Source organism: Dipodomys merriami, unplaced genomic scaffold, assembly GCF_024711535.1.
Source record: "Dipodomys merriami isolate MVZ:Mamm:240054 unplaced genomic scaffold, mDipMer1.0.p SCAF_11, whole genome shotgun sequence".
Lineage (NCBI taxonomy): Eukaryota > Metazoa > Chordata > Mammalia > Rodentia > Heteromyidae > Dipodomys > Dipodomys merriami.
Window position 1 is genome coordinate 13,419,527 of NW_027202382.1, and position 25,533 is coordinate 13,445,059.

At 41.5% G+C, this 25,533-nt stretch overlaps 1 protein-coding gene across 2 annotated transcripts in view; it reads left to right on the top strand.

The window, feature by feature from the left end:
* Nfx1 (nuclear transcription factor, X-box binding 1) overlaps positions 1 to 25,533 on the top strand; it is a 55,532-nt gene that overhangs the window by 8,880 nt on the left and 21,119 nt on the right. For both annotated transcript variants that reach the window (XM_070008706.1, XM_070008713.1), the window contains exons 3-10: positions 192 to 350; positions 4,705 to 4,782; positions 7,421 to 7,526; positions 11,921 to 11,992; positions 13,870 to 14,009; positions 14,388 to 14,487; positions 14,571 to 14,788; positions 21,185 to 21,282. In XM_070008706.1, the coding sequence (XP_069864807.1) occupies positions 192 to 350; positions 4,705 to 4,782; positions 7,421 to 7,526; positions 11,921 to 11,992; positions 13,870 to 14,009; positions 14,388 to 14,487; positions 14,571 to 14,788; positions 21,185 to 21,282 (971 nt within the window). The remainder of the gene's footprint in view (positions 1 to 191; positions 351 to 4,704; positions 4,783 to 7,420; positions 7,527 to 11,920; positions 11,993 to 13,869; positions 14,010 to 14,387; positions 14,488 to 14,570; positions 14,789 to 21,184; positions 21,283 to 25,533) is intronic.

A 25,533-nucleotide genomic window follows, 5' to 3' on the forward strand; every position in this document is an offset into this window, starting at 1 on the left:
ATATATCTTCTACTTCAGCATATTCCTGTCCCATCTTTGCCTCAAGATCTGAATATCCATCCTAGATAACCCTTTCTTTTCTTTTTTTTTTTTCTTGCCTGTTAATCCGTTATAATTTATTAGCTGTACAGCAGTAGATCCTCCTCTTCCCCATCTTTCAACCCCATTTCTTGTTTTGTTTTTTAAAATAGGTTCTCTAGTTGAACAGCTAACTGCAGAAAAATATGAGTGCATGGTATGCTGTGAATTGGTTCGAGTCACGGCCCCAGTGTGGAGTTGTCAGAGCTGTTATCATGTGTTTCATTTGAACTGCATAAAGAAATGGGCCAGGTCTCCAGCGTCTCAAGCAGGTCAGTTATCTCTCAGCAGTTTTAATCTCAGCCTTTTGGTACTTTCAGGTTATAAATATGTCTTTGTAGATACTATGTAATTACTTTTTAAGTACTTTATCTGCAAGTAGAGTATGTTGCTATGATCACATGTTTCAGGTGCAGCTAAACCATGGTAAGCTGGACACCGATGGCTCACACCTATGAACCTAGCTAATCAGGAGGTTGAGATCTAAGGATTGGGTTTCAATGCCAGCCTGGATAGAAAAGTCCCCGTGAGTCTTATCTCCAGTTAACCACTCAGAAACTGGAAGTGAAGCTGTGGCTCCAAGTGATAAAATGTCAGCCTTGAGCGAAAGAGCTCAGGTACAACACCCAGGCCCTGAGTTCGAGCCCCATGACTGACCAAAAAAAAGAGTAGAGTATGGTAAAATCAGTCACTGTTAGTGAAAATGGAGACTTTCACCCAAGTATAACTATAGAAAGTACTGATTATATAATTTGCTTTAGAAATTGCAGATCCATTGTTTCACTTACCCTCAGGATGTTAAACTTGTTTTGGCCTTTCACTAATCTGCATAGTATATTATAGGCTTGTCTTAAAGTGTAGTAGTATTAGCCACGTGCTGGTGGTACATGCTATAATCCTAGGTACTTGGGAGACTGAGATCTGAGGATTAAGGTTTGAAGCCAGCTCTGGCAGGAAAGTCTTTGAGATTCTTATGTCAAAAAGCTGGAAGTAGAGCTATGGCTCAAATGGTAATGCACTAGTTTTGAGCAAATGTGCCTCTGATCATACAAAATAGTATATTGAAATTAACTCCTTTTGAAGCCTGCTCAGGCAGAAAAGTCCCCTGAGACTTCTATCTCCAATTAACCACTCAAAAACCAGAAGTGGCCTTGTGGTGCAAGTAGTAGAGCACTAGGCCTTGAATGCAAGAGGCTCAGAGCCAGTACCCAGGCACTGAGTTCAGGTTCCACAACCAACAACAACAACAACAAAAGACTCTCACAGACTTTCCTGCATAGGCTGGCTTTGAACTGCGATCATCAGATCTCAGCCTGAGTAGGATTACAGGTATGAACTGCGATCATCAGATCTCAGCCTGAGTAGGATTACAGGTATGAGCCACCGGCTCTCAGTTTTCTTTCCTTTTTGTTTTGTTTGTTCGTTTATGTGTCTTTGGGAGTATAAGGGGAGCCCCAGAAATGGAGGGACAAAGGATGAACAAATACAGCAATGGTACTCACTGCACACTATGTTGAAATAAACTTTACAACATGTGGGTGGGGTTGGGAGGGAAAAACTGGGAGAGAGCAAGGGAAGGGAAGACATTGTCCAAAAAGAAATGTTGTTGTTTTGTTTTGGGGTTTTATTTTTTGTTTTTCTTTTTCTTTTTCTTTTTTCTGCTTATGTGGTGCTGAGGAATCGAACCCAGGGCCTCATGCATGCAAGGCAAGCAAGCGCTCTACCACTGAGCCATCTTCCCAGCCCCTTGTTTTTGTTTTTGTTTTATCAGTTTTGGGGCTTGAACTCAGGAACTGAGCCTCTCTGTGCTCAAGGCTAGTGCTCTACCACTTGAGCCCCAACCCAATTCGAGCTTTTTCTGGTTATGTACTATTGAGGAATGGAACCCAGGGCTTCATGCATACTAGGCAAGCACTCTACCACTAAGCCACATTCCCAGCCAAGAAATGTACTCTTTACCTGACTTATGTAACTTTAAGTACATCACCTTTATAATAACAATAAAAAAATTAATTTTTGGGGGGGTCCAGTTTTGGGGCCTGAACTCTGGGCCTGGGTGCTGTCCCTCAGCTCTTCAGCTCAAGTCTAGCGCTCTACCACTTGAGCCACAGCACCACTGCCGGCTTTTTTCTTTTTGCTTATGTGGTGCTGAGGTATCGAACCCAGGGCCTCATGCATGCAAGGCAAGCACTCTACCACTGAGCCACCTTCCCAGCCCCTAATTTTTTTTTTTTTTTTTTTTTTTTTTTGCCAGTCCTAGGGCTTGAATTCAGGGCTTGGGCATTGTCCCTGAGCTACTTTTGCTCAAGGCTAGCACTCTACCACTTGAGCCACAGTGCCACTTCCAGCTTTTTTCTGTGTGTGTGGTACTGAGGAATGGAACCCAGGGCTTAATGCATGCTAGGCAAGCACTCTTACCACTAAGCCACATTCCCAGCCCCAAAAACAAAAAAAAAATTTTTTAAGTGTAATATTATTTATGGATAATGTAAATGTACTTATCAACGTATTATTTATGCTTTTTTATAATTCAAAACATCTGAAAGTTGAATTCAGGGCCTGGTTGCTGTCCTGGTTGCTGCTGAGCTCTTTTTGCTCAAAGCTAGCACTCTACTACTTTGAGCCACAGTGCCACTTCCTTTCTTTTTCATGCTGGTACTGGGGCTTGAACTCAGGATGGTGTTCTATCACCTGAGCCACGCTACCACTTCTGGAGATGAGCCTGAAGATTTGTCTGCTTGGGCTGGTTTTGAACCATAATTCTCAAATCTTAGCCTCCTGAGTAGCCACCAATGCTCAGCTCACCCTTTTTTTCAAACCAAGATTCAAATAATGTTAACATTAGAAATAGTTGGGTATGGCTGGGTGCTTGTGGCTCACGCCTGTAAAATCCTAGCTACTCAGGAGGCTGAGTTTTTAAGGATCACAGTTCAAAGCCAGCCCGGGCAAGAAAATCTGTGAGACTCCTTTTTTTTTTGGGGGGGGGTCCGGTCGTGGGGACTGAACTCTGGGCCTGGGCACTGTCCTTCAGCTCTTCAGCTCAAGAATAGCGCTCTACCACTTGAGCCACAGCGCCACTTCCGGCTTTTTTCTTTTTGCTTATATGGTGTTGAGGAATGGAACCCAGGGCCTCATGCATGCAAGCCAAGTGCTCTACCACTGAGCCACCTTCCCAGCCCCTCTGTGAGACTCCTATCTCCAATAAACCACCAAAAAACTGGAAGTGGCGCTGTGGCTCAAGCGGTAGAGCACTCACCTTGAGCTGAAGAGCACAAGGACAGCACACAAGCCTAGAGTTCAAGCCCCAGAACAGACCAAAAAATAATAAATAAATAGTTGAGCATGACCAGGGGGAAAAAAAAGAAATAGTTGAGCAATGTAGATAGCTTATTCACTGTATCTAAAAGTCCTTAAAAGCTGAAATCCTGTACTTAAGCAAAGCATTCATTACTGTGGATTTTTTCTTAAATGTCTGATACATTCAACATTGAAATTACTACCTTTGGTTGTGTGGCTCATGCCTGTAATCCTAGTCATGCAGGAGGTTGAGATCTAAGGATGGTTCAAAGCCGGCTTGGGCAGGAGAGTTCATGCAACTCTTTTTTTTTTTTTTTTGGCGGGGGGTGGGGGGGGTCCAGTCATGGGGCCTGAACTCTGGGCCTGGGTGCTGTTCCTCAGCTCTTCAGCTCAAGGCTAGTGCTCTACCACTTGAACCACAGCGCCACTTCTGGCTTTTTTCTTTTTGCTTATGTGGTGCTGAGGAATCAAACCCAGGGCCTCATGCATGCAAGGCAAGCGCTCTACCACTGAGCCACCTTCCCAGCCCCTCATTCAACTCTTATTTCTAATAAATCACCAAAAAGCTGAAGTGGAGCTGTGGCTCAAGTGGTATAACACTAGCTTTGAACACAAAATCTCAAGGACAGTGCTCTGGTCTGAGTTCTCAGGACCAGCACACACATGAAAATAAATAAATAGGGCTGGGAAGGTGGCTCAGTGGTAGAGCTCTTGGCTTGCATGCATGAGGCCCTGGGTTCAATTCCTCAACACCACATAAGCAAAAAGAAAAAAACTGGAAGTGTCGCTGTGGCTCAAGTGGTACAGTGCTAGCCTTGAGCTGAAGAGCTGAGGGATAGCACCCAGACCCAGAGTTTAGGCCCCATGACCGGACCAAAATAAATAAATAAATAAATTAATTAATTAATTAAAATATATAAAAAGCTACACTATTGAAACAAAGGTAGTAATTTCTTTTTTTTTTTTTTCTTGCTGGTCCAGGGGCTTGAACTCACACTGGTTTTTGTGCTCAAAGTTAGTACTTTACCACTTGAGCCACAGCTTCACATTCAGCTTTTTGGTGTTAATTAGAGATAAGAGCTCATAGACTTTCCTGCCTGGGCTGGCTTTAAACTGAGATTCTAGAATTACACATATGAATCTCACCAGTATCCAGCTATAGATTTAAATTTTTAAAATTTACTTGTGCTTTTTGTAACAAGGGTGCTGGAGATTGACCTTGAGACTTATATAGGCTATGCATTCACTCTTACTACTGAGCTACACTCCTAGCCATCCTTGTGCTTCTGAAAGAAAATTTACTTAATGTACTCTTGTTTCTTATGACAGATGGCCAGAGTGGTTGGCGGTGCCCTGCCTGTCAGAATGTTTCTGCACATGTCCCTAATATCTACACTTGTTTCTGTGGTAAGCTTATTTGCATACACTGGGGCATCATTCACTTTATACATTGTACCTTAGTTCTCATTCAAGGAGAGGTAGTCTTCTGGTCTTGTTTTACTTGAAAGATATGAGTCTGTAAGAGCATATGCTTGTGCTCTATGGCCCAGCTAGTTACGTCCTTGATGTTTTTGGCAGGCTGTTAGGAAGATGGACTTTCTTATTATGCCAACCAGACTCATGTTGCTTCTGAATTGTGGAGCTGGCCTCCTTCATCTTAGTTTGATAACAGAGCTGACAAGGAGACAGAGGCAGGTATTAATTAATGTGGGCGCTTCAGCCCCAACTCTAGCAGAGTTGATATTTTGTGTATAGTCAACATGAGTGATGGTAGGATTGATTTCAATTGAAGAAATAATTTGTCCTTAAAGAGAGATTTTTCTATAAACCAGCATTTTCTTTATTTTTCTACTCTTGCATCCTCTCTCTATGGATTATTTCTTCTTGTTTTTTAATCCCTTGGTTCCTATGTATTAGGAAAAGCTTTCTTTAATGCAGATGCTTATTGGATACTGCTAGCCTGTTTTTGTGTTTTTTGTTTCCTTTCTGACTTTTAATAACTAACCTTTACCATCTAGTTGATTTTTTTCAGATTTTGTTTCTTAACTATTTGTCTTCCTACTGAAACCATTGCAATTTTGCTTCTGTCCTCATTGCCTCCCTGAAATCATTCACAGTTACCAGAAACCCCTCCCTGCTATGCATAGGGCTGATTTATAATTTCTTAACATTTTTGTAAGCATAACTGTCAAAAATGTTCAGGGCATTTGTTGTTGCTGTTGCTTTGTTTTTGGGTGTGGTGGTACTGGGGATCAAGCTGAGGATGTCATGCATGCCAGGATACAGCCCTTACACACTCCTTTTCTTTAAATTCTCATCCACTTCTCATTCAGAGTTGGACCCCAAATTCTCTCTTCCCAAGGAAGCTTCATTTTGTTACTCCTTTTCTCTTTTGGCCTCTCTTTTATTTGGAATCTGCTGGTTTTATATGTCTTATTGCCAAAATCTGAGCCTAAAAGATAATTAAATTGGTATTAGTTGAAGGAATAACTATTCTTGAATAAAAAATATCCCGACAGTTGAATCAGAAGTCATTGGAAAATGACTTATCTTAAAATATTTTAAATATAAAGTTCCATAATATAATTAAAAATCTTGTTAAAGGCTTCACTGGCAAGTTAGATAAGAGACTCTAAGAAGGCATAAGAATTTAAGATGGGGGCTGGGAAGGTGGCTCAGTGGTAGACTCCTTGCCTTGCATGCATGAGGCCCTGGGTTCGATTCCTCAGCACCACATGAGCAGAAAAAGACGGAAATGGCACTGTGACTCAAGTGGTAAAGCACTAGCCTTGAGCTGAAGAGCTCAGGGACAGTGCCCAGGCCCAGAGTTCAGGTCCCACAACTGACCAAAAAAAGAATTTGAGATGAAGGTGAAAGTAAGGAGACTGGGTTATGCTTTCCCTAGATAACTGGCCCTTGATTTCCCCTGATTGTTTCCCTAGGTGGTTTGCTTTTATTTAACACGTCTATTAAGTTTAAGTGTCCTCATCTGGTTTGCTTTGCTTATATTTAACGCCTTTACTAGATTAACGTGTCCTCATTGGTTTTCTTATGTATAACACTTGTAGGTTTAATTCCTCACACCTTATGTGATTTTTGCCTATATAAGCTTTGTGCTAGCTGCTAGCTCCTGGTCTCTGAGACGAGAGTCCAGCAGCAGTCCTCTGGCTTTCCAATAGACTCACAAAAATTTAGCCTCTTAAGTGGTGGCTTCTCTGTTTCTTGCAACTGAGTTTCCTTACAACAGTTGTCATTTTTGAATATGTGAATTGATTCCTCAAGAACAAGAAGTGTGCCACAATTTTATCTTTCCACCTCTGTACTAAATCTAAGGAAGGCCTCGGTAAAGATTCATACAGTGACATTGACCATGAAATTATTGCCCTTTGCCTACTTTATAGTTACCATATAGGAAATTTATGTACTTTCCTCTTAGAGCATACCTCTCCTCCTTTCTCAATACTTTCCCTCCTTCCTTCTTTTCCTTTCTTTCTCTTTTTCTTCCCACTTCCCCTACTCCCTTTCTCCTTCCTTCCTTTCTTTCTCTTCTTCCTTTTCTCCCTTCTTCCCTCCCTCCCTTTCTTCCATCCTTCCTTCCTTCTTTGCTTCCTTCCTTCCTGTTCTAGAGATCAAGCCCAGGACATAGTTCGCTACCACTGAGCTATATCTCCCAGCCTTCTTCACTTACTTCTTTCTCATCTCTCTCAAATATGTTACTTTGTCAGTCCAGGGGTCCATTTATTGAAGGTTTAGCTAATACTTATCATAGTTTTATCATCTTAGGTTGTATTCATTAGACAGAACAGCATTTTCATAAGTAAAAATGTCTTTATTTTCAGGTAATCTAGAATTTAATATTTATTGTGTTTGGTGAAGTTTTGGTAACATTCAGCCATTTAAAAAAATTAGGATGTGGAAATAATGCATTCGTTACACTAATAAAAACTACACTTAAGGTTCATACTGTCTACATACATAGTACTGTTTAGAGATGAGGACATAGTTTCAATTTGTAGCATTGACTCTCTGATCTAATATGTTTTAGGCAAGGTAAAGAATCCTGAATGGAGCAGAAATGAAATTCCACATAGTTGTGGTGAGGTTTGTAGAAAGAAGCAGCCTGGCCAGGATTGCCCACATTCCTGTAACCTGTAAGTTGGAATGCTAGACCTCTGGGGATTCCTGGTACACATGCTTTGCTGATTGTTTTGAGTACACATACCTGGTTAGCATCTAACAGGTTGGGGCAAAAAGTAATAGGATACTATTTACTGAACAATTACTCTATACCAAGCACTCTATATAAGTTAACCTGAGCCTTACCACAGCTCAGTGATCCTCACAGATGCTCAGAAAAGCATCTTGCCCAGTATCACAATTATAGAACATAATGAAGTTGGATTTTTTCAATCCAGTGTTTCTTTAACTGTATTACATTGCTGGCTTTGTGTGTGTGCTTGTATGTGTATGCACCAACATTAGGCATTGAATTCAGGACCTCTCACTTCTGGCTTGGCTTTTTTGCTCAAGGCTGGTGGTACTCTACCACTCGAGTGGTGCATTTAGTTCTACAATGCTTCTAAAAAAGAACTAAGACTCAGATATTTTATCCCTCAGTGATCTCCATATTCAAGAGGAAGTATAGGATGGCCAGGAGAAAAGACCTTTGTGTAGTATCTTGTCTGTGTCTTGTCTAGTATCTTGTCTTTTTATTTTATTTCATTTTATTTATTTATTTTTTTGTTGATCTGGGCCTGAAAGCTGTCTCTCAGCTCTTCAGCTCAAGGCTAGTGCTTTACCTCCTGAGCCAGAGCACCACTTCCTATCTTGTCTTTTTAGACTGTGAATCCTTCCCTACAGTAAATAGCCAGTTTTAGAATGTATCCACTTAGCATCTAAATAAGTGGTAGTACTAGTATTAGTAGTAGTAACAGGCTCAGAGAGAAACTCATAGAGTTGATCAGTTACAAATGAAGAAGAAAAAAATTTCTGCAAGCTTTGACCTTGTGTATACAGAGTTAAATCTTGGATCTGAGTCACTTAAACTAGTTATATGACCTTGGACAAGTTAACTTCTCTAAGCCTGAGTTTCTGCATCTGTGAAATAATGTTGCTATGAGTAATACTCACATGATTCTGTGAAAATGGAAAAAAATTAATGCACATAGAGGCTTGGTACAGAGTCTTTCAAGTGGTTAAAAAAAATGGTAATGTTTATTAACAGAATCTAAGAGCTAGGTACTGGTGACCCACACCTGTAATCCTAACTATTCAGGAGGCCAAGATCTGAGGATTTTGGTTCAAAGCCAGCCTGGGCAGGAAAGTCTGTTAGACTCTTATCTCCAATTAGCCACCAGAAAACCAAAAGTGGTGCTGTGGCTCAAAGTGATAGAGTGCTAGCTCTAAGTGGAAAAGCTTAGGGACAGTGCTCAGGCCCTGAATTCAAGTCCTACAATTGACAAAAAATAAATAAAAATATAAGAGTAAAACAAGCACAGAGGGTTATTGCACTATTTCTGCTACATGGAGCTGGGGAAGATATTGGACTAGGGCCTCGTGATTGATCAAGTGAAGGTGCCTGGGAATCAGCTGTGGGGTAGAGCTGTTTTAGACTTGGCTTAAACAGCATGGCCCACAATCTGCTGGGCAGGTAGAGGCTGGCTGCTTCCCTGGGACCTTCTTCCTTCGGAACTTATTTACTAACATTATTCCTTTCTCTAGTTGGCATTTTAAATAAATTTAGTAAAAAGAAAATATTCTCTTCAAAGTATTTGCAGAAATGGGCTCTGGTTCTAACAATCAGAGAACATCGAAAGATTCTAGTCAGTACTGTGCCAGAAGAGAACTAATGTCCTCAAACATACTCATTTACACTTTATCAGGACTCAGAAAGGACACTGACTTCTTTCTCCATTTTCATTTGTTCCAGTTTGTCCTGAAGTTCTCTAGAGCAGTGTTCATTACCCCTGGCTATGTATTACAATAATTTAAAAACACCATTCGCTATCTCAGAGCAATTAAATCAGAATCTCTATGGGTGTTTTCTGAACTTCTCCAGGTGTCTCTGTGTGTGTTATGGTGGTACTGCTGCTGTGGATCACTAAGTGATAGTCTACCACTGTTAAATCCTCAGCTACTTCTGTAGTTTTAGAAGCTCTTTAGGTGATTTCAATTTGTGGTGAAGTTAAGAAAACCTAGAATTGAGATTGGAAATGTGGCTTAGTGGCTTCATGCTTGCCTAGCATGCATGAAGCTCTTTACCACATGAAGCTCAATACCACATAAATAGAAGTGGCACCATGGCTCAAGTGGTAGAATGCTAGCATTGAGCAAAAGAAGCTTAGGGACAGTGCCCAGCTCCTGAGTTCAAACCCCAGGACTGGCGAAAAAAAAAAAAAAAAAAAATCCTAGAACTGAGTTCAGGTCTTAAATTTTTGAGATTACCTCTAATCTGACCCACAGTTTGTCATTTAAAATTATTTAAATTGTTCCATCTGAAAGAGTTGAAACATACCATATGATATATAATTAGTGAAAATGATTGTCATCTTTAAAGAAACATGCTTTTGTCTTCAATGGTCTGTGAGGGATTACCTTAGAAGACTAAGCTCTCTTTCCTGGATTGTTTCCACTGCTCAAACTTTTTTCTTGTGCCAGTCCTGGGGCTTGAACTCAAGGTCTGGGAACTGCCCCTAAACTTTTATGCTCAATGCTAGTGTTCTATTACTTTTGCCACAGCTCCACATCCAGCTTTTTTGAGTAGCTAATTGGAGATAAGAGTCTCATGGACTTTCCTGCCCAAGCTGGGTTTGAATGGAGATCCTCAGATCTCAGTCTCCTGAGCAGCTAGGACTTAGATTACAAGTGTGGTCCCCTGGCACCCAGCCTCAGTCCTTCTTTAAGAGTTACTATTGTTGGTTTAGGAGTTATATATAAAGCCAAATACCCAGTCAGACTACTTTATAAATATGTTTGGCTTTTTTTTAACTTCAAATTCTATTACCCAGGCCATTACTTAGATGTGCCTCATATTGATTTTTAATTCTGACAGGTTTATACTTTGCCATCACTTAGAATGCTTGTCTCCCAAAAGAGTTCTTGTAAAAGGTCCCAAAATGTAAATAGTGATACTTTTGAAGCAGTATGCACACTTTAAGTTAAGCTCTTTTCTAACAGAATATACAAATTTTGTTTTTTTTTTTATTGTTCTCTAGTATAAAAAAATTCTCGGGCTGGGAAGGTGGCTCAGTGGTAGAGCGCTTGCCTTGCATGCATGAGGCCCTGGGTTCGATTCCTCAGCACCACATAAGCAAAAAGCAAAAAGCCGGAAGTGGCACTATGGCTCAAGTGGTAGGGCTCTGGCCTTGAGCTAAAGAGCTGAGGGACAGCGCCCAGGCCCAGAGTTCAGGCCCCATGACCGGACCCAAAAAAAAAAAAAATTCTCTTCAGATGTCTAATTCTGACATGTAATATATTACTGAGCTCAAGTCTACTCATGACACCTGCCTCTTCCATCTCTTTGTTTCTTACCAATGTGTCACCTCATATCAACCTATCACTGTTACTCTGTTGTTACTCTGTTGTTTGGATATTACTTCACTAGCTGATGTATATGGTTCTCTTGAACTAAGTAGATTTGCTCAAATTCTGATCTTGTATAGGATTCCCAATACCAGTCTGCCAATCAATTGAGTGGCAAGCTAAATTATTTTTTCCTTCTTTCCTTTCTTCTTTCCCTCCTTCCCTTCTTTCTATCTTTCCCTGTCTCCCTCCCTCTCTCCATTGTTCATTTGAAACAAGATCTTGGTATATATCCCAGGATGGCTTTAAACTCAATCCTTCTGCTTCAGCCTCCCAAGTGCTAGGATTATGGATGTGGTCCACCATTGCCTGGCATATTTCTTTTTCTTTTTTTTTTTTTTTTGCTTGGCAGTGCCTGAGAGTAGACCCAGGACTTCCATATACTAGGCAAATGTGCCACAGCTGAAGGGCGAGAGGCACATTCCCTGGATAGACCTAGTCCATATTTGAAGAATGTCATTGTTGAATGTTAGACCTATATAAAACCAGTGTTTTGTGATTCCCTTGATTCTGTTTTGACTTAGGCTTTGTTTTTCTGGCTTAATACTCCAAAATGATAATGCTGTCTGTCTGTCCTGCATAAAAATACAATTGCTAACCCGGTGCCAGTGGCTCACACCTCCTAGCTACTCAGGAGGCCAGCATCCAGAAGATCATGGTTTGAAGCCAGCTTAGCCAGAAAAGTCCAAGAGTTCTATCACCAAAAAAATAAGCAGCAAAAAGCTGGGTTGGAGGCATGGCTCAAGTGGTCGGCTGAGCAATTGCAAAACCCTGAATTCGAACCCTGGTTCTGCCAAGAAGAAAATAGTAATTGCTTTATTTAGGTTAATCAAGTTTAGAAATATACGGAAATATTTCATGGTACGTTTGTTTGCTGCCATGTTTACAATAGGATCCACTTGAGGAAGCTTTGTTTTGGTTAGGGTACATGGGTATGATTTACATTGAAGCCTTTCTTTTTTAGTCTCTGCCATCCTGGACCATGCCCACCCTGCCCTGCTTTTATGACTAAGACGTGTGAATGTGGACGAACCAGGTAAAGATACATTTGCACTTCCCAGAAAACCTCAGTTTCTACATGCATGATTTACTTGTAAATTTTTAAAGTAAAAACAGTAGTAATTTGGTATTTTTTAAATGGTAGGTGTAAAAGAAGTCATCCCTTGGTATCCATGGGGAATTTTTTCCCAGGACATCTGAGGGTTAAAATTCACAAATTATCTATCCTTTAATCATCTTTATATATTCTATATTAATACAGTATAGATAACTTCTTAGCTACTGGCTAGGCTGAGGTCTGAAGGTCATGTTCAAAGCTAACTTAGGCAGGAAAAGTCCATGGAAAAGTCCATCTCCAGTTAGCCACCAAAAAGCTGGAAGTGGAGCTGTGGCTCAAGTGATAGAGTGCTAGCCCTGAGCAAAAAAGCTCAGAGATAGTACCTAGGCCTTGAATTCAAGGCCCCAGACCACAAAAATAACAAGTCTATATACATTCAGTACACACAATTAAAAAAAATATTAGGCTGGGCACTGGTGGCTCACACCTAGAATCCTAGCTACTCAGGGGGCTGAGATCTGAGGATTGAGGTTCAAAGCCAGCCTAGGCAGGAAGTTCATGAGATTCTTATCTCCAACTAATCACAGAAAAAAGTGGAAAGTTGTGCTGTGGCTCAGCTGGGAGAGTACTAGCCTTGAGCAAAAGGAGACCAGGGACATGTCCCAGTCCCAAAGTTCAAGCCTCAAGACCAGCAAAGAAAATAAAAATTAAATTAAAAAAATATATTGTTGACCTGCTCTTGTTGAATCTATGTATTAAGAAATCTTAGGGGTCTGGGAAGGTGGCTCAGTGGTAGAGTGCCTGCCTTGCATGCATGAGGCCCTGGGTTCAATTCCTCAGCACCACATAAACAGAAAAAGGCGGAAGTGGTGCTGTGGCTTAAGTGGTAGAGCTCTAGCCTTGAGCTGAAGAGCTGAGGGACAGCGTTCAGGCCCAGAGTTCAAGCCCCACAACTGACCCCCCAAAAAAAAAATCTTAGATACACAGAGCTAGCTTTAATACTTTTTTTATTTTAGAGGGTTTTTTTTTTTTTTGCCAGTCCTGGGGCTTGAACTCAGAGCTTAGGCACTGTCCCTGAGCTTCTTTTGCTTGAGGCTAGCATTCTACTGCTTGAGCCACAGCACCCCTTCAGCTTTTTCTGTTTATGTAGTACTGAGGAATTGAACCCAGGGCTTCATGCATATGAGGCAAGCGCTCTACCACTAAGCCACATCCCCAACCTTAATACTTTTCTATAAATAGTTTCTTGTAATCCTTGATTCTCTTTTGCAATCTTATAATTGGTGAAGTTCTATGCACAGTAAAGTTGTAAGATTACCTAATTCAGGGGCTGGGAATGTGGCTTAGTGGCAGAGCGCTTGCCTAGCATGCATGAAGCCCTGGATTCAATTCCTCAGTACCATATAAACAAAAAAGTCCAAAGTGGCACTGTGGCTCAACTGGTAGAGTGCTAGCCTTGAATAAAAAAAAGCTCAGGGACAGTGCCCAGGCCCTGGGTTTAAGCCCAGGATGGGAGGGAAAAAAAAAAAAAAAAAACTATCAAATTCAGATGAAATGTCAAGGTGACAGGAATTTTTTTTTTTTTGGTTGGGGGGGTTGGAAGGGGCCAGTGGTGGGCTTGAACTCAGGGCCTGGGTATTGTTCCTAAGCTTTTTGGCTCAAGGCTAGTGCCCTACCACAGTGCTACTTCCGGTTTTCTGGTAGTTAATTAAAAAGTCTCACAGATGTTCCTGCCTAGGCTGGCTTGTAACTGCAATCCTCAGATCTCAGCCTCTTGAGTAGCAAGGATTACAGGTGTGAACCACCGGCATCCAGCAGGAATTTTAGACTGACATATTTATATCTACTTTCTATAGACACACAGTCCGCTGTGGCCAGGCTATCTCAGTCCACTGTTCTAACCCATGTGAGAATATTTTGAACTGTGGTCAACACCACTGTGCAGAGCTGTGCCATGGGGGTCAATGCCAGCCTTGCCGGATCATATTGAACCAGGGTAAGCAATGCTTGGGGACTTCTGGAATTACATGGTATGTGAATTGCATTGCAAATGAAAAGCCACAGGGACAGTGCTCATGCCCTGAGTTCAAGTACCACACAATCCATGGTGTCCATCATGGGCTTAGGAACCAGATAGTATCCTCTTAGTCTAGAGGTGTTCACAGTAACGTATGCTGCATTGGCATAATGAGATATTGGTAAATAGTCCTTTTTATTCCTGTGTAAAACTTCATGTGTATAAATCACATTAATTTCTGCATCACCTGATCACCACTTGACCAAAGAGCATTTTGTGTCATCTTATAGATTGTCAGGAGTATTTCACAAACACATTCAGGCTACTAATCTGTTGTTTTGTAATTGTCTCTTCTAGTATGCTATTGCGGCAGCACCTCTCGAGATGTATTATGTGGAACAGACATAGGAAAATCTGATGGATTTGGAGACTTCGGCTGTTTAAAGATATGTGGCAAGTAAGGTTTTTACATTTTCCTCAGTTAGAATGCAGCTTTTTAAAAACACAACAGTTATTTAATAGTCTTGTTTTTCTTAATAGGGATTTGAAATGTGGAAGCCATACCTGTTCTCAAGTGTGCCACCCTCAGCCTTGTCAGCCTTGTGCACGGCTTCCCCATCTAGTGCGCTGCTGCCCTTGTGGCCAGACTCCTCTCAGCCAATTGCTAGAACTTGGAAGCAGTGGTCGGAAAACATGCATGGATCCTGTTCCCTCATGTGGAAAAGTGTGTGGCAAGCCTCTGCCTTGTGGTTCTTCAGGTAACTAGTCAGCATAAAATGGCTTTAAAAATATTCATGTAAATGCTTAGCAGCAGTGACACACTCACAAAGGAGTATTAAGATTCACTTATAGGATAGGGGGTTCTTGTAAATATTGTTATTGAATTTGTGTGGGTACTTTTCCTCCTCGAAACATTCTTGGGAAAATGACATCTCTCCAATTCAGGTATTTTATTTATTATCAACTTGGTAACTGTAGGATGCTATGCCTCAGGAGAATTATGTCTCTTATCAGCCTACTCTGTTGTATCCACCCTCTAAACTTTTACTAATCCAGGGTTCAGCAAGTGTTTAAATGCTTTTTTCTATAATAGGAACATGCAAAAACAATTGGGTGGGATTTTTGAGAACTATAAAGGTTCTAATAAAATAAAATTTCAGCCAGTTAGACCATTCAAAGAATGTCATTCTCTATAGGTGAATTTTCCATGTAGCTGAGAATAAACCCTTTTGATGAACATAATTTTGGATGAACATGGTTCAGAAATTCTCTACCTATGGTCTCAGATTTGTCATTTTCACATTCCTCTTACCCTAAATACAATGGTGGTCTCAGGGCCTGCTGAGGTGTCTCAGGCTGCTTTTCCCCATACCAATATGTACTTGGAATTTTTTTTTTTAATGATTGTTGAGCTTTTTGTTGTTTTGCTTGCCAATACTTTTTTTTCTTTTTGAGTTTTTTTGTTGTTGTGAACTGGGACTTGAACTTGGTACCTAATGCTTGCTCATTGGCTGGCACTCTACCAACTGAGCCATCCTTCCAACCCCTTGGCAATACTTTTTGTGTACTTGTTTGCCAACATTTAGTGTTTCCCCTTCTAATTTGTGATTTCCAGTTACTTGGATATAGTAACCAGAAAAGGTTTACTAGAATTAGGCCTGTGAGTTTCCAGCTGAACCTTTGTGACTCTGTCTGTGAAGAATGTACATAGGTGGTTTTTGTTTTTTGTTTGTTTTTTTTTTGTTGTTGTTGTTGTTCAATCGTGGGGCTTGAACTCTGGGCTTGGATGCTGTCCCTGTGCTCTTCAGCTCAAGAAGAGTGCTCTAGGGCTGGGAAGTTGGCTCAGTGGTAGAGTGCTTGCCTTGTATGTATGAGGCTCTGGGTTCAATTCCTCAGCACCACATAAGCAGAAAAAGTCAGAAGTGGCACTGTGGTTCAAGTGGTAGATTGCTAGCCTTGAGCTGAAGAGCTGAGGGACAGTGCCCAGGCCCAGAGTTCAGGCACCACTATAAAAAAAAAAAAGAAGAGTGCTCTACCGCTTGAGCCACAGTGCCACTTCTGGTTTTTTAGTGATTTTTTTTATTAGAGATAAGAGTCTCACAGACTTTCCTGCCCTGGCTGGCTTTGAACCATGATCTGATCCTCAGATCTCAGCCTCCTGAGTAGCTAGGGTTACAGGCGTGAACCACAGGCGCCCAACTACATAGGTGGTTTTATAGTGACTTGACAGTGTCTTGTGAATGTGTAAATTAATTGGGAAAAAGAAAAGTCAGCAACAGATCAAACAGAAAAAACTCTTCAAGCTAATCATGTGTCTCTTTTGCTAGAGCCAGGCAGCTTTGGTTGCCATTTATTTTTTAAAAATTTAATGTTTCTTTTAAGTATTAACAGGATCAGTTAAAATAGTGACTTTAAAACAGTGTGTATAGAAGAGAAATTCTCTAGTGTTTTAATATGTTTAGTTGTGTTTAGTCCATTTCCTCTTGGTTCTGTCTGCCACAAAAATGGATATTTGAAATGGAGATCAGATATCTTCTAAATCAAGAAGAGTTCTTTTCATAAAGAACATGGATGAATTTGGTAAGAATTTCATGTAGATTGAATGCCCGGAAATCCTCTGCTGAGTTGCAGGTAACTGTTAGTAACAGACGCAGGGGCTGGACAAAACCAGATAACAAATCAAAGCATTCAGATTTATTTAAAAATCTTGAGCCTGTGGCTCACACCTGTAATCCTAGCTACTCAGGAGGCTGAGATCTGAGGATTGCGGTTCAAAGCCAGACCAGGCAGGAAAGTCCATGAGTCTGTGAGACTCTTATCTCTAATAAAATCACTCAGAAAACCCGGAAGTGGTTCAAGTGGTAGAGCGCCAGCTTTGAGCTAAAGAACAGCTTTCAAGCCCAGAGTTCAAGCCCCATGACCAACAACAACAAAGAAATACTGTATGTCAGGAGAGTCATCCAACCCCAAAGAGGATAAATAGAAACAGATCTACATACAAATATTCTAAACAGAAAAAAAAAAAAAAAAAACCCAGCAACAACACCACCACCAAAAACCTGAATGTTAAAGACAAGGAAAAAAGTCTTAACAGAAGCAAGAAAAAAATGTCTTATTGCATGTAAGGGATCTTAGCAGTGGGTTTCTTGTCAGAAACAATAGAAAACACTTCACAAGCAAAAGTTAATGTAGCAACACTCATAGTACTGACACTTAAAGAAAGCCAAGAATCTTAGATCTAACACTTTCAAAAATAAAAATAGAAGCCAGGAGCTGGTGTAATCCTAGTTACTCAGAAGACTGAAATCTGAGGATCGTGGTTCAAAGCCAGCCAAGGCAGGAAAGTCTGTGAGACTCAGAAAATTGGAAGTTGTGTGTGGCTCAAGTGATAGAGCGCTCTCCTTGAGCTGAAGAGCTGAGGGACAGCATCCGGGCCCAGAGTTCAAGTCCCACAACTGACAAAAAAAATAGAGGGCTGGAAATGTGGCTTAGTGGTAGAGTGTTTGCCTATGGCTTGCATGAAGTCCTGGGCTCAGTTCCTTGGTACCACATAAACAGAAAAGTCCAGAAGTGGCACTGTGGTTCAGATGGTAAGGTGATAGCCTTGAGTAAAAGAAGCTCAGGGACAGTGCCCAGGCCTTGAGTTAAGCCCCAGGACTGGCAAAAAATAAATAAATAAAAATAAAGATAGTTCTGGATGCCAGTGGCTCATGCCTGTAATCCTCCTCAGGAATGTGAGATCTGAGGATAATAGTTGAAAGCCTGCCTGTGCAGGAGTCTGTGAAACTCTTTGTTCTTCAATTAACTACCAAAAATATAGACCAAACAGAATTTATTGCTAGCAGCCTAAAAGCAAGTAAACACAAATAGAAATTCCAAACCACATGAAAATATACAAAGTACTAGAAAAGGTAATTGTAAGATTAAAAAGAATGGCAAGGGCTGGAAATGTGGCTTAGTGGTAGAGTTCTTAGTATACCTGATTCCCTGGGTTTGATTTCTCAGTACCACATACACAGAAAAAGAAGCAAGTTGCGCTGTGGTTTAAGTGGTAGAGTGCTAGCCTTGAGTTAAAAAAAAGCTCAGAGACAGTTCAAGGGACTTGAGTTCCACCCCAGGACTGGCAAAAAATAAAAAGAAGGATTTAAAAAAAAAATGTTATCCTCCTTGACTTTAAAAGTGACTGTATAAGCCGGGCACCAGTGGCTCACGCCTGTAATCCTAACTACTCAGAAGGCTGAGATCTGAGGATCCTGATTCAAAGCTAGCCGGGGCAGGAAAGTCCATGAGACTCTTACCTCCAATTAGCCACCAGAAAACTGGAAGTGGTGCTGTGGCTCAAGTGGCAGATGCTTACCTTGAACTGAAGGGCTCAGGGACAGCACCCAGGCCAAGAGTTCAAGCCCTATAACTCAACAACAACAACCAAAAAAGTGACTCTATAGAAAAACAGCCTTCGTATACAATATAAGGCTTGTTAGGCTTCTAACATAGAAATACGTTTTATAATAGCACAAAGTAGGTGGATCAAACTTACATTGGGAAATTGTTCCAAATGGTGACCCCAACCCACAAGAACAATGTAGTGTTTGGTCATAGGCCAAGAGAATAACACAAAGCAGGGGAAGAAGAAGAATGTAGTTATATAGAAATAAAGCTTTTATATCTTCCTTGAATTAAATCTGAAGTTAATTCTGATAAGGTGATTATGATACACCTTAGAACAACCATTAAAAAAATAGTTCAGGGCTTGGAAGGTGGCTCAGTGTTAGAGCGCTTGCCTTGCATGCATGAGGCCCTGGGTTCAATTCCCCCGCACCACATAAGCAAAAAGAAAAAAAGCCAGAAGTGGCGTTGTGACTCAAGTGTTAGAACACTAGCCTTGATCTGAAATGCTGAGGGACAGCGCCCAGGCCCAGAGTTCAGGCTCCACGACCGGACCCCCCCAAAAAAAAAAAAAGGGAGAGAGAAAGAAAGAAAATAGTTCAGCTAGGTGCTGATGGCTCACACCTGTAATCCTCGCTACTCAGGAAGCTAAGATCTGAGGATCACGGTTTGAAGCCAGTCTGGGCAGAGAAGTCCCTGTAAGATTCCAATTAACCACTCAAAAATCAGCAGTGATACTGGGGCTCATAGTAGTATAGCATTTAGTCTTGAGCATAATTGCTCAGGGACCACACCCAGACCCCAAATTCAAGCCCCACAACTGCAAAAAATAAAGAAAAGAGTTCAAACTCAAGGGAAAAAGGGTGAAAATGTTCAGTAGTCGAGCTCAAAATAAAACAGACACACACACACACACACACACAGACACACACACACACACACACACACACACACACACACATAAAGAAAACAGTTTAAGCCAAGTGCCAGCAACTCACACCTGTAACTGCAAAAATATTAAGAAAAGAGTTCAAACTCAAGGGGAAAAGGGTGAAATGTTCAGTAGTCGAGCTCAAAATAAAACACACACACACACACACACACACACAGACACACACACACACACACACACACACACACACACACACACACACACACACACACACACACACACACACACACACACACACACACACACACACACACACACACACAGAGAAAGGAAAAGAAAACAGTTTAAGCCAAGTGCCAGCAACTCACACCTGTAATTCTAGCTACTTAGATGGCTGAGATCTGAGGATCACAGTTTGAAGCCAGCCCAGGCAGGAAAGTCCATGAGACTTATTTCCAATTAGTCACAGAAAAAAACTGGAAGTGGCACTGTGGCTCAAGTGGTAGAGTGCTAGCCTTGAGGAAAAGGAGCTCAGGAACAGTGCCCTGGCCCAGAGTTTAAGCCCCAGGACCAGCAAAAAAGAAAAAGAAACAGTTTTTTAAAACTCTAGTGACAAATATTATTAAAGGAATAAAAATGATACGATATATATACAAAATGCTGATTTAATATAAAAGAAAGCAGTAAAGGAGGAAAAGAATAACAAAAGAGACTGATAATGCACAGAAATTAAAACAGCAGACATAGATCCAGCTATATCAGTAATAATATTAAATGTGAATGTGTTAAGCAAAAGCAGAAGTTTAGACTGGATTTCAAAACAAAGCACCAAACTGAATTACCTGTTATCTTCAGGAAACAGACAGTAGAGTCAATGATACAATGAGCCTAAAAGTTAAAGGATGGAAAGAATGCAACAGTAGTATTCATAAGAAAAAGACTTAAGTGAGCCGGGTGCTGGTGGCTTAGGCATATGTAATCCTAGCCACTCAGAAGTCTGAGATCTGAGGATCGTGGTTCAAAGCCAGCCTAGGCAGGAAAGCCTGTGAGAGTCTTACCTCCAATTAACCACCAGAAAACCAGAAGGGGAGCTGTGGCTCAAAGTGGTACAGCACTAGCTTTGAGCAAAAGAGCTCAGATACAGGGCCAAGGCCCTGAGTTCAAGCCCCACAACTGACAAAAAGACTAAGTGACCCCTAAAGGGTCCTTGAAAGAGACTTGTTCTTAACCTAATATGGATCATAACTTCAGAGTTATCCCTAAATAAATTTCTGAGTTAAGAGAATTTCAGTGATGTCATCCTTAAATACAATTTTAGGAGATCTGAGTCTAATCTGGAGAATGGAGGCCTAGAAAAGGTCAAAAGATCTATTCTTATACAAAGCAACATGCATGCCAAAGCATATTCCTGTGACTAATGGAATAATCAGTCTGTAAAGGCCCATCCTGCTGGATAGAGAAGATGGGGGAGTGGGAGGGGCCTGGTAAACGCAGGGAGGCTGGGAATGTGGCTCAGTAGTAGAGTGCTTGCCTAACATGCATGAAGCCCTGGATTCGATTCCTCAGTACCACATAAACAGAACAAGCTGGAAGTGATGCTGTGGCTCAAGTGAGAGTGCTAGCCTTGAGCAAAGAAGCTCAGGGACAGTGCCCAGACCCTGAGTTCAAGCTCCAGGACTAGCCAAAAAAAAAAAGAGAGAGAGAGAGAGAGAGAGAGAGAGAAGATAGGAGAAGAAGCAATCACTACATTCTCTTCCTCAACTCTGAATAGAGTTTCATGGAGCAGAAATGGAAGACCAGAATGGCTAGTGAATTTGCCAATGTAAAAATGAGTAGTGGCAGTTTTCATTATTAGTTCTTTTCATTTTTATTAAAGATTTCATTCATACCTGTGAAAAGCTCTGCCATGAAGGAGACTGTGGACCATGCTCTCGCACATCGGTTATTTCCTGCAGATGCTCTTTCAGAACAAAGGTAAATCATAAATTATGCTATAATTGTGACTGGCTTTTTAAATAGTAATTCGGGAAGGGAAGGAACCAATATAATATCAGTTTTATTATTATATTATTATTATTTTATTATATGAGTCATTGAATCCAGCCAATGTATGTGGATACTTAAACCTACTATGAACCAGTTGTAGGACAGAGATGGGGGTTTGCAGCATTCAAGGCTCAAAGATAGAGGTATTCAGTTCACAAGACTGTCCTTATTTCTGACACCCACTATAAGAATGTAGATAATAGCCGGGCGCCGGTGGCTCACGCCTGTAATCCTAGCTACTCAGGAGGCTGAGATCTGAGAATTGCGGTTCAAAGCCAGCCCGGGCAGGAAAGACCGTGAGACTCCTATCTCCAATAAACCACTAGAAAACCGGAAGTGGCGCTGTAGCTCAAGTGGTAGAGCGCTCGCCTTGAGCTGAAGAGCTGAGGGACAGCGCCCAGGCCCAGAGTTCAAGCCCCACGACCGACAAAAAAAAAAAAAAAAGAATGTAGATAATTAGAACAGTCCATATAACCACTTATCTCTGATACCAACTTACATATGATACCAACTGCAAGCAAGTGTTTTCATGGCTTGATAATTTAGTAGATGGGCTCACTAAGCTCACTGAAACCTTACATAGTCATGATTTGCATTATTTTATTTTAATTCATTTTTGTGTCAGAACTGACCTTACACCCAGGGCTTCTTGCTTTTTTATTTCTTTAACTCAAGGCTGGAGCACTACTACTTGAGCCACAGCTCCATTTCTGGCTTTTCGCTGGTTAGTTGGAAATGAAGGTCTCTCAGGTTTGTCTAACTGGGCTAGCTTCAAACCAAGAGTCTCAGATCTCAGCTCTCTGAGTAGCCAGGATGACATGTGAGAGCCACCAATGCCTGACTATGGTTGCATTTTATTATGAGGAAGGAAACAAATTCAAATCAGCTAAGAGAAGAAACGTGGGGGAAAGTCCTAGAAAGAACCAGAGGCAGAGCTTCATTTGTCCTTTCCTATAAAGTCAAGACTTCTTAGTGACAATGTATAACTATGCACAGAGTATTTCTAACTAGAGAAGCTTACCCAGGACTGTGGGTTTAGAGGTTTTATTGAAGCTCCATTTTTTGAACATGGTTTCTTTCTACATGGCCAGTCTCAGTTTCCAGTCTTTTCAGAGATCAGCCTTGAGCTGTCCCTTGAGCCCAGGGACAGTACCCAGGCCCAGAGTTCAAGCCCCATGACTGACCAAAAACAAAACAACAACAACAAAAAACTGCTTCCCCTCCTTTATTTGATAGAAAAACTTTGAGAAATGTGTTTGCTGTACTTTACAATATCATGACAATGAATGCTATATTGTAAGGTTTTATTGGTGATTCATTACCAGGAATTTAGGAAAGGCTCTGCCTTTCTTCATATCTGGGATATGACTTCAGCATATAATTTCTCTGCATGGTCCATTGTTTGAATTAGCAGTTTCATGTCAGTTGGGCTTTGTATCTGTGGAGCACAAATGGGGAATTTTTTTCCCCTGGTCCTATGCTTGACCACTGGGTCTGGGTGCTGTCCCTTAGCTTCTTTTGCTCAAGGCTAGAGCTCTACCACTTGAGCCTCAAACCACTTCCAGCTTTTTCTGAGTAGTTTATTGGAGATAAGTATCACAGAGTTTCCTGCCAGGACTGGTTTCGAATCTCTATTCTCAGATCTTAGCCTCCTGAGTAGCTAGGATTACAGGTGTGAGCTACCAGCACTCTGCAATGGGTCAACTCATTTTTTAAGCTAAAACACTTACTTTCCAGCTAAGAACCTTCAAATTCTTAGGCCTTTTCTGTTAACTCCATTACACTTATTTTAAAATTGGGGTCATTTTTACTAAGTATATATGTACGTGTGTGTGTGTGTGTGTGTGTGTGTGTGTGTGTGTGTGTGTGTGTGTGTGTGTGTGTGTGTGTGTGTGTGTGTGTGTGTGTGTGTGTGTGTGTGTGTGTGTGTGTGCGCGCGCACGCGCGCGCGTGCGTACGTGGGGCTAGTTTCTATAAATGAGATCAAAGTCAAATTCAGATGTAGATTGTAGGCAGCTAGTTAGCTTATACTACCCTAAATAACTCATTTACTCCCCACACATTCAGGATCCTGTCTCAGCAAATAACATATGATAAACCTTTGATTTGTTTACACATAATGAAACAACTGTATTAAGACTAAAAGGTCCAAAAGTGTAGGGCTGGAGGCGTGGCTCAGTTGGTAGAGCACCAGCCACTGAACAAAAGCATCAGATATGAGCCAGGCACCAGTGGCCCACAGCTGTAATCCTAGCTACTCAGGAGGCTGAGATTTGAGGATCGTGGTTCAAAGCCAGCCAGGCAGGAAAGTCCATAAGACTCTTTTTTTGTTGTTTGTTTGTTTGTTTGTTTTGGTCCGGTCATGGGGCCTGAACTCTGGGCCTGGGCACTGTCCCTCAGCTCTTCAGCTCAAGGCTAGCGCTCTACCACTTGAGCCACAGCACCACTTCCGGCTTTTTTCTTTTTGCTTATGTGGTGCTGAGGAATCGAACCCAGGGACTTGAGCATGCAAGGCAAGTTACTCTACCACTGAGCCACCTTCCCAGCCCCGTCCGTAAGACTCTTATCTCCAGTAAACCACTCAGAAAACCAGAAGTGGCACAGTGGCTCAGGTGGTAGAGTGCTAGCCTTGAGCTGAAGAGCTCAGGGATAGCGTTCAGGCCCAGAGTTCAAGCCCCATGACCGACAAAAAAAAAAAAAAAGCATCAGGTATCAAGTTAGAGTCCCATTCTCAGAACAGTTTTTTAAAAGGCCAAAAGTTTGTTGTGGGCTGGGAATGTGGCTTAGTGGTAGAGTGCTTGCCTATCATGCACGAAATCCTGGGTTTGATGCCTCATACCACATACACAGAAAAAGCCAGAAGTGGCGCTGTGGCTCAAGAAGTAGAATGCTAGCCTTGAGCAAAAGCAGCTCAGGGACAGTGTCCAGGCCCTGAGTTCAAGCCCCAGGACTGGCAAAAGTAAAAAAGTTTGCTGTGTTCTACTTTTGCAGTTCAGCATTGTTGCCAGGCATTTAAAGCTACTTACCCTGCCCTTGCATTAAATGGCAGCAGTTTGTTATCTGTTTTTAATTTTGGGGTTTTGTTTGTTTGTTTGTTTTGGTTTTTTTTGGGGGGGGGTTGGCCCATTGTGAGGCTTGAACTTTGGGCCTGAGTATTGTCCCTCAGCTCTTCAGCTCAAGGCAACGCTCTACCACTTGAGCCACAGCACTACTTCTGGTTTCCTGGTAGTTAATTGGAGATAAGAGTCTCATGGTCTTTCCAGCCTGGGCTAGCTTTGAACTGGGATCCTCAGATCTCAGCCTCCTGAGTAGCTAGAATTACAGGCATGAGCCACCAGCACCCGGCTGGTTTTTTGTTGTTTTTTTTTTTTTTTTGCCGGTCATGGGGCCTGAACTCTGGGCCTGGGCGCTGTCCCTCGGCTCTTCAGCTCAAGGCTAACGCTCACCATTTGAGTCACAGGACACTTAGGGCTTTTTCTGCTTATGTGGTGCTGAGAAATCAAACCCATGGCCTCATGCATGCAAGGCAAGCACTCTACCACAAGCCACATTTCCAGCCCCTTGTTTATTTTTTATTTATTTATTTTTGTTAGCTATGGGGCTTGAACTCAGGGTCCTTAAGCTCTTTTTGCTCAAGGCTAGCACTCTACCACTTTGAACCATAGCACTATTTCTGGTTTTCTGGTGGTTTATTGGAGGTAAGAGTCTCATGAACTTTATTTCCTGGGTTGGCTTTGAACCACAATCCTCAGATCTCAGTCTCCTGAGTTGCTAGGATTGCAGGTGTGAGCCACTAGCCCCAGCTAATTTTCTTGTTTTTGAAACAGGGTCTCACTATATAGCCCATTCTGGCCTCAAATCCATAATCCTTCTGCCTCTGCCTCCCAACTGATGAGATCTTAGGTATGTGTCACCACCCTAGCCTCTATTTTCAATTCTTACATTTACATTTTATAGCTTTTTCTATTTGCACACTGACCAGACAAATACTTGTCTTCACTTTGCTTATCTTTAGCAGCTCCTCTTTCCATTCAGATTCATAATCTATGAGGTTGGAAACCAGATCATAAAGATTGTCAAAACTGTGTTTGTACAAAGAAACAAATCAGGGTCTGTTTGTGAATAAAGCACATTAATATAATTGAGTTAGCTTTATGTAGGCAAAGCTGGTGAATAAAT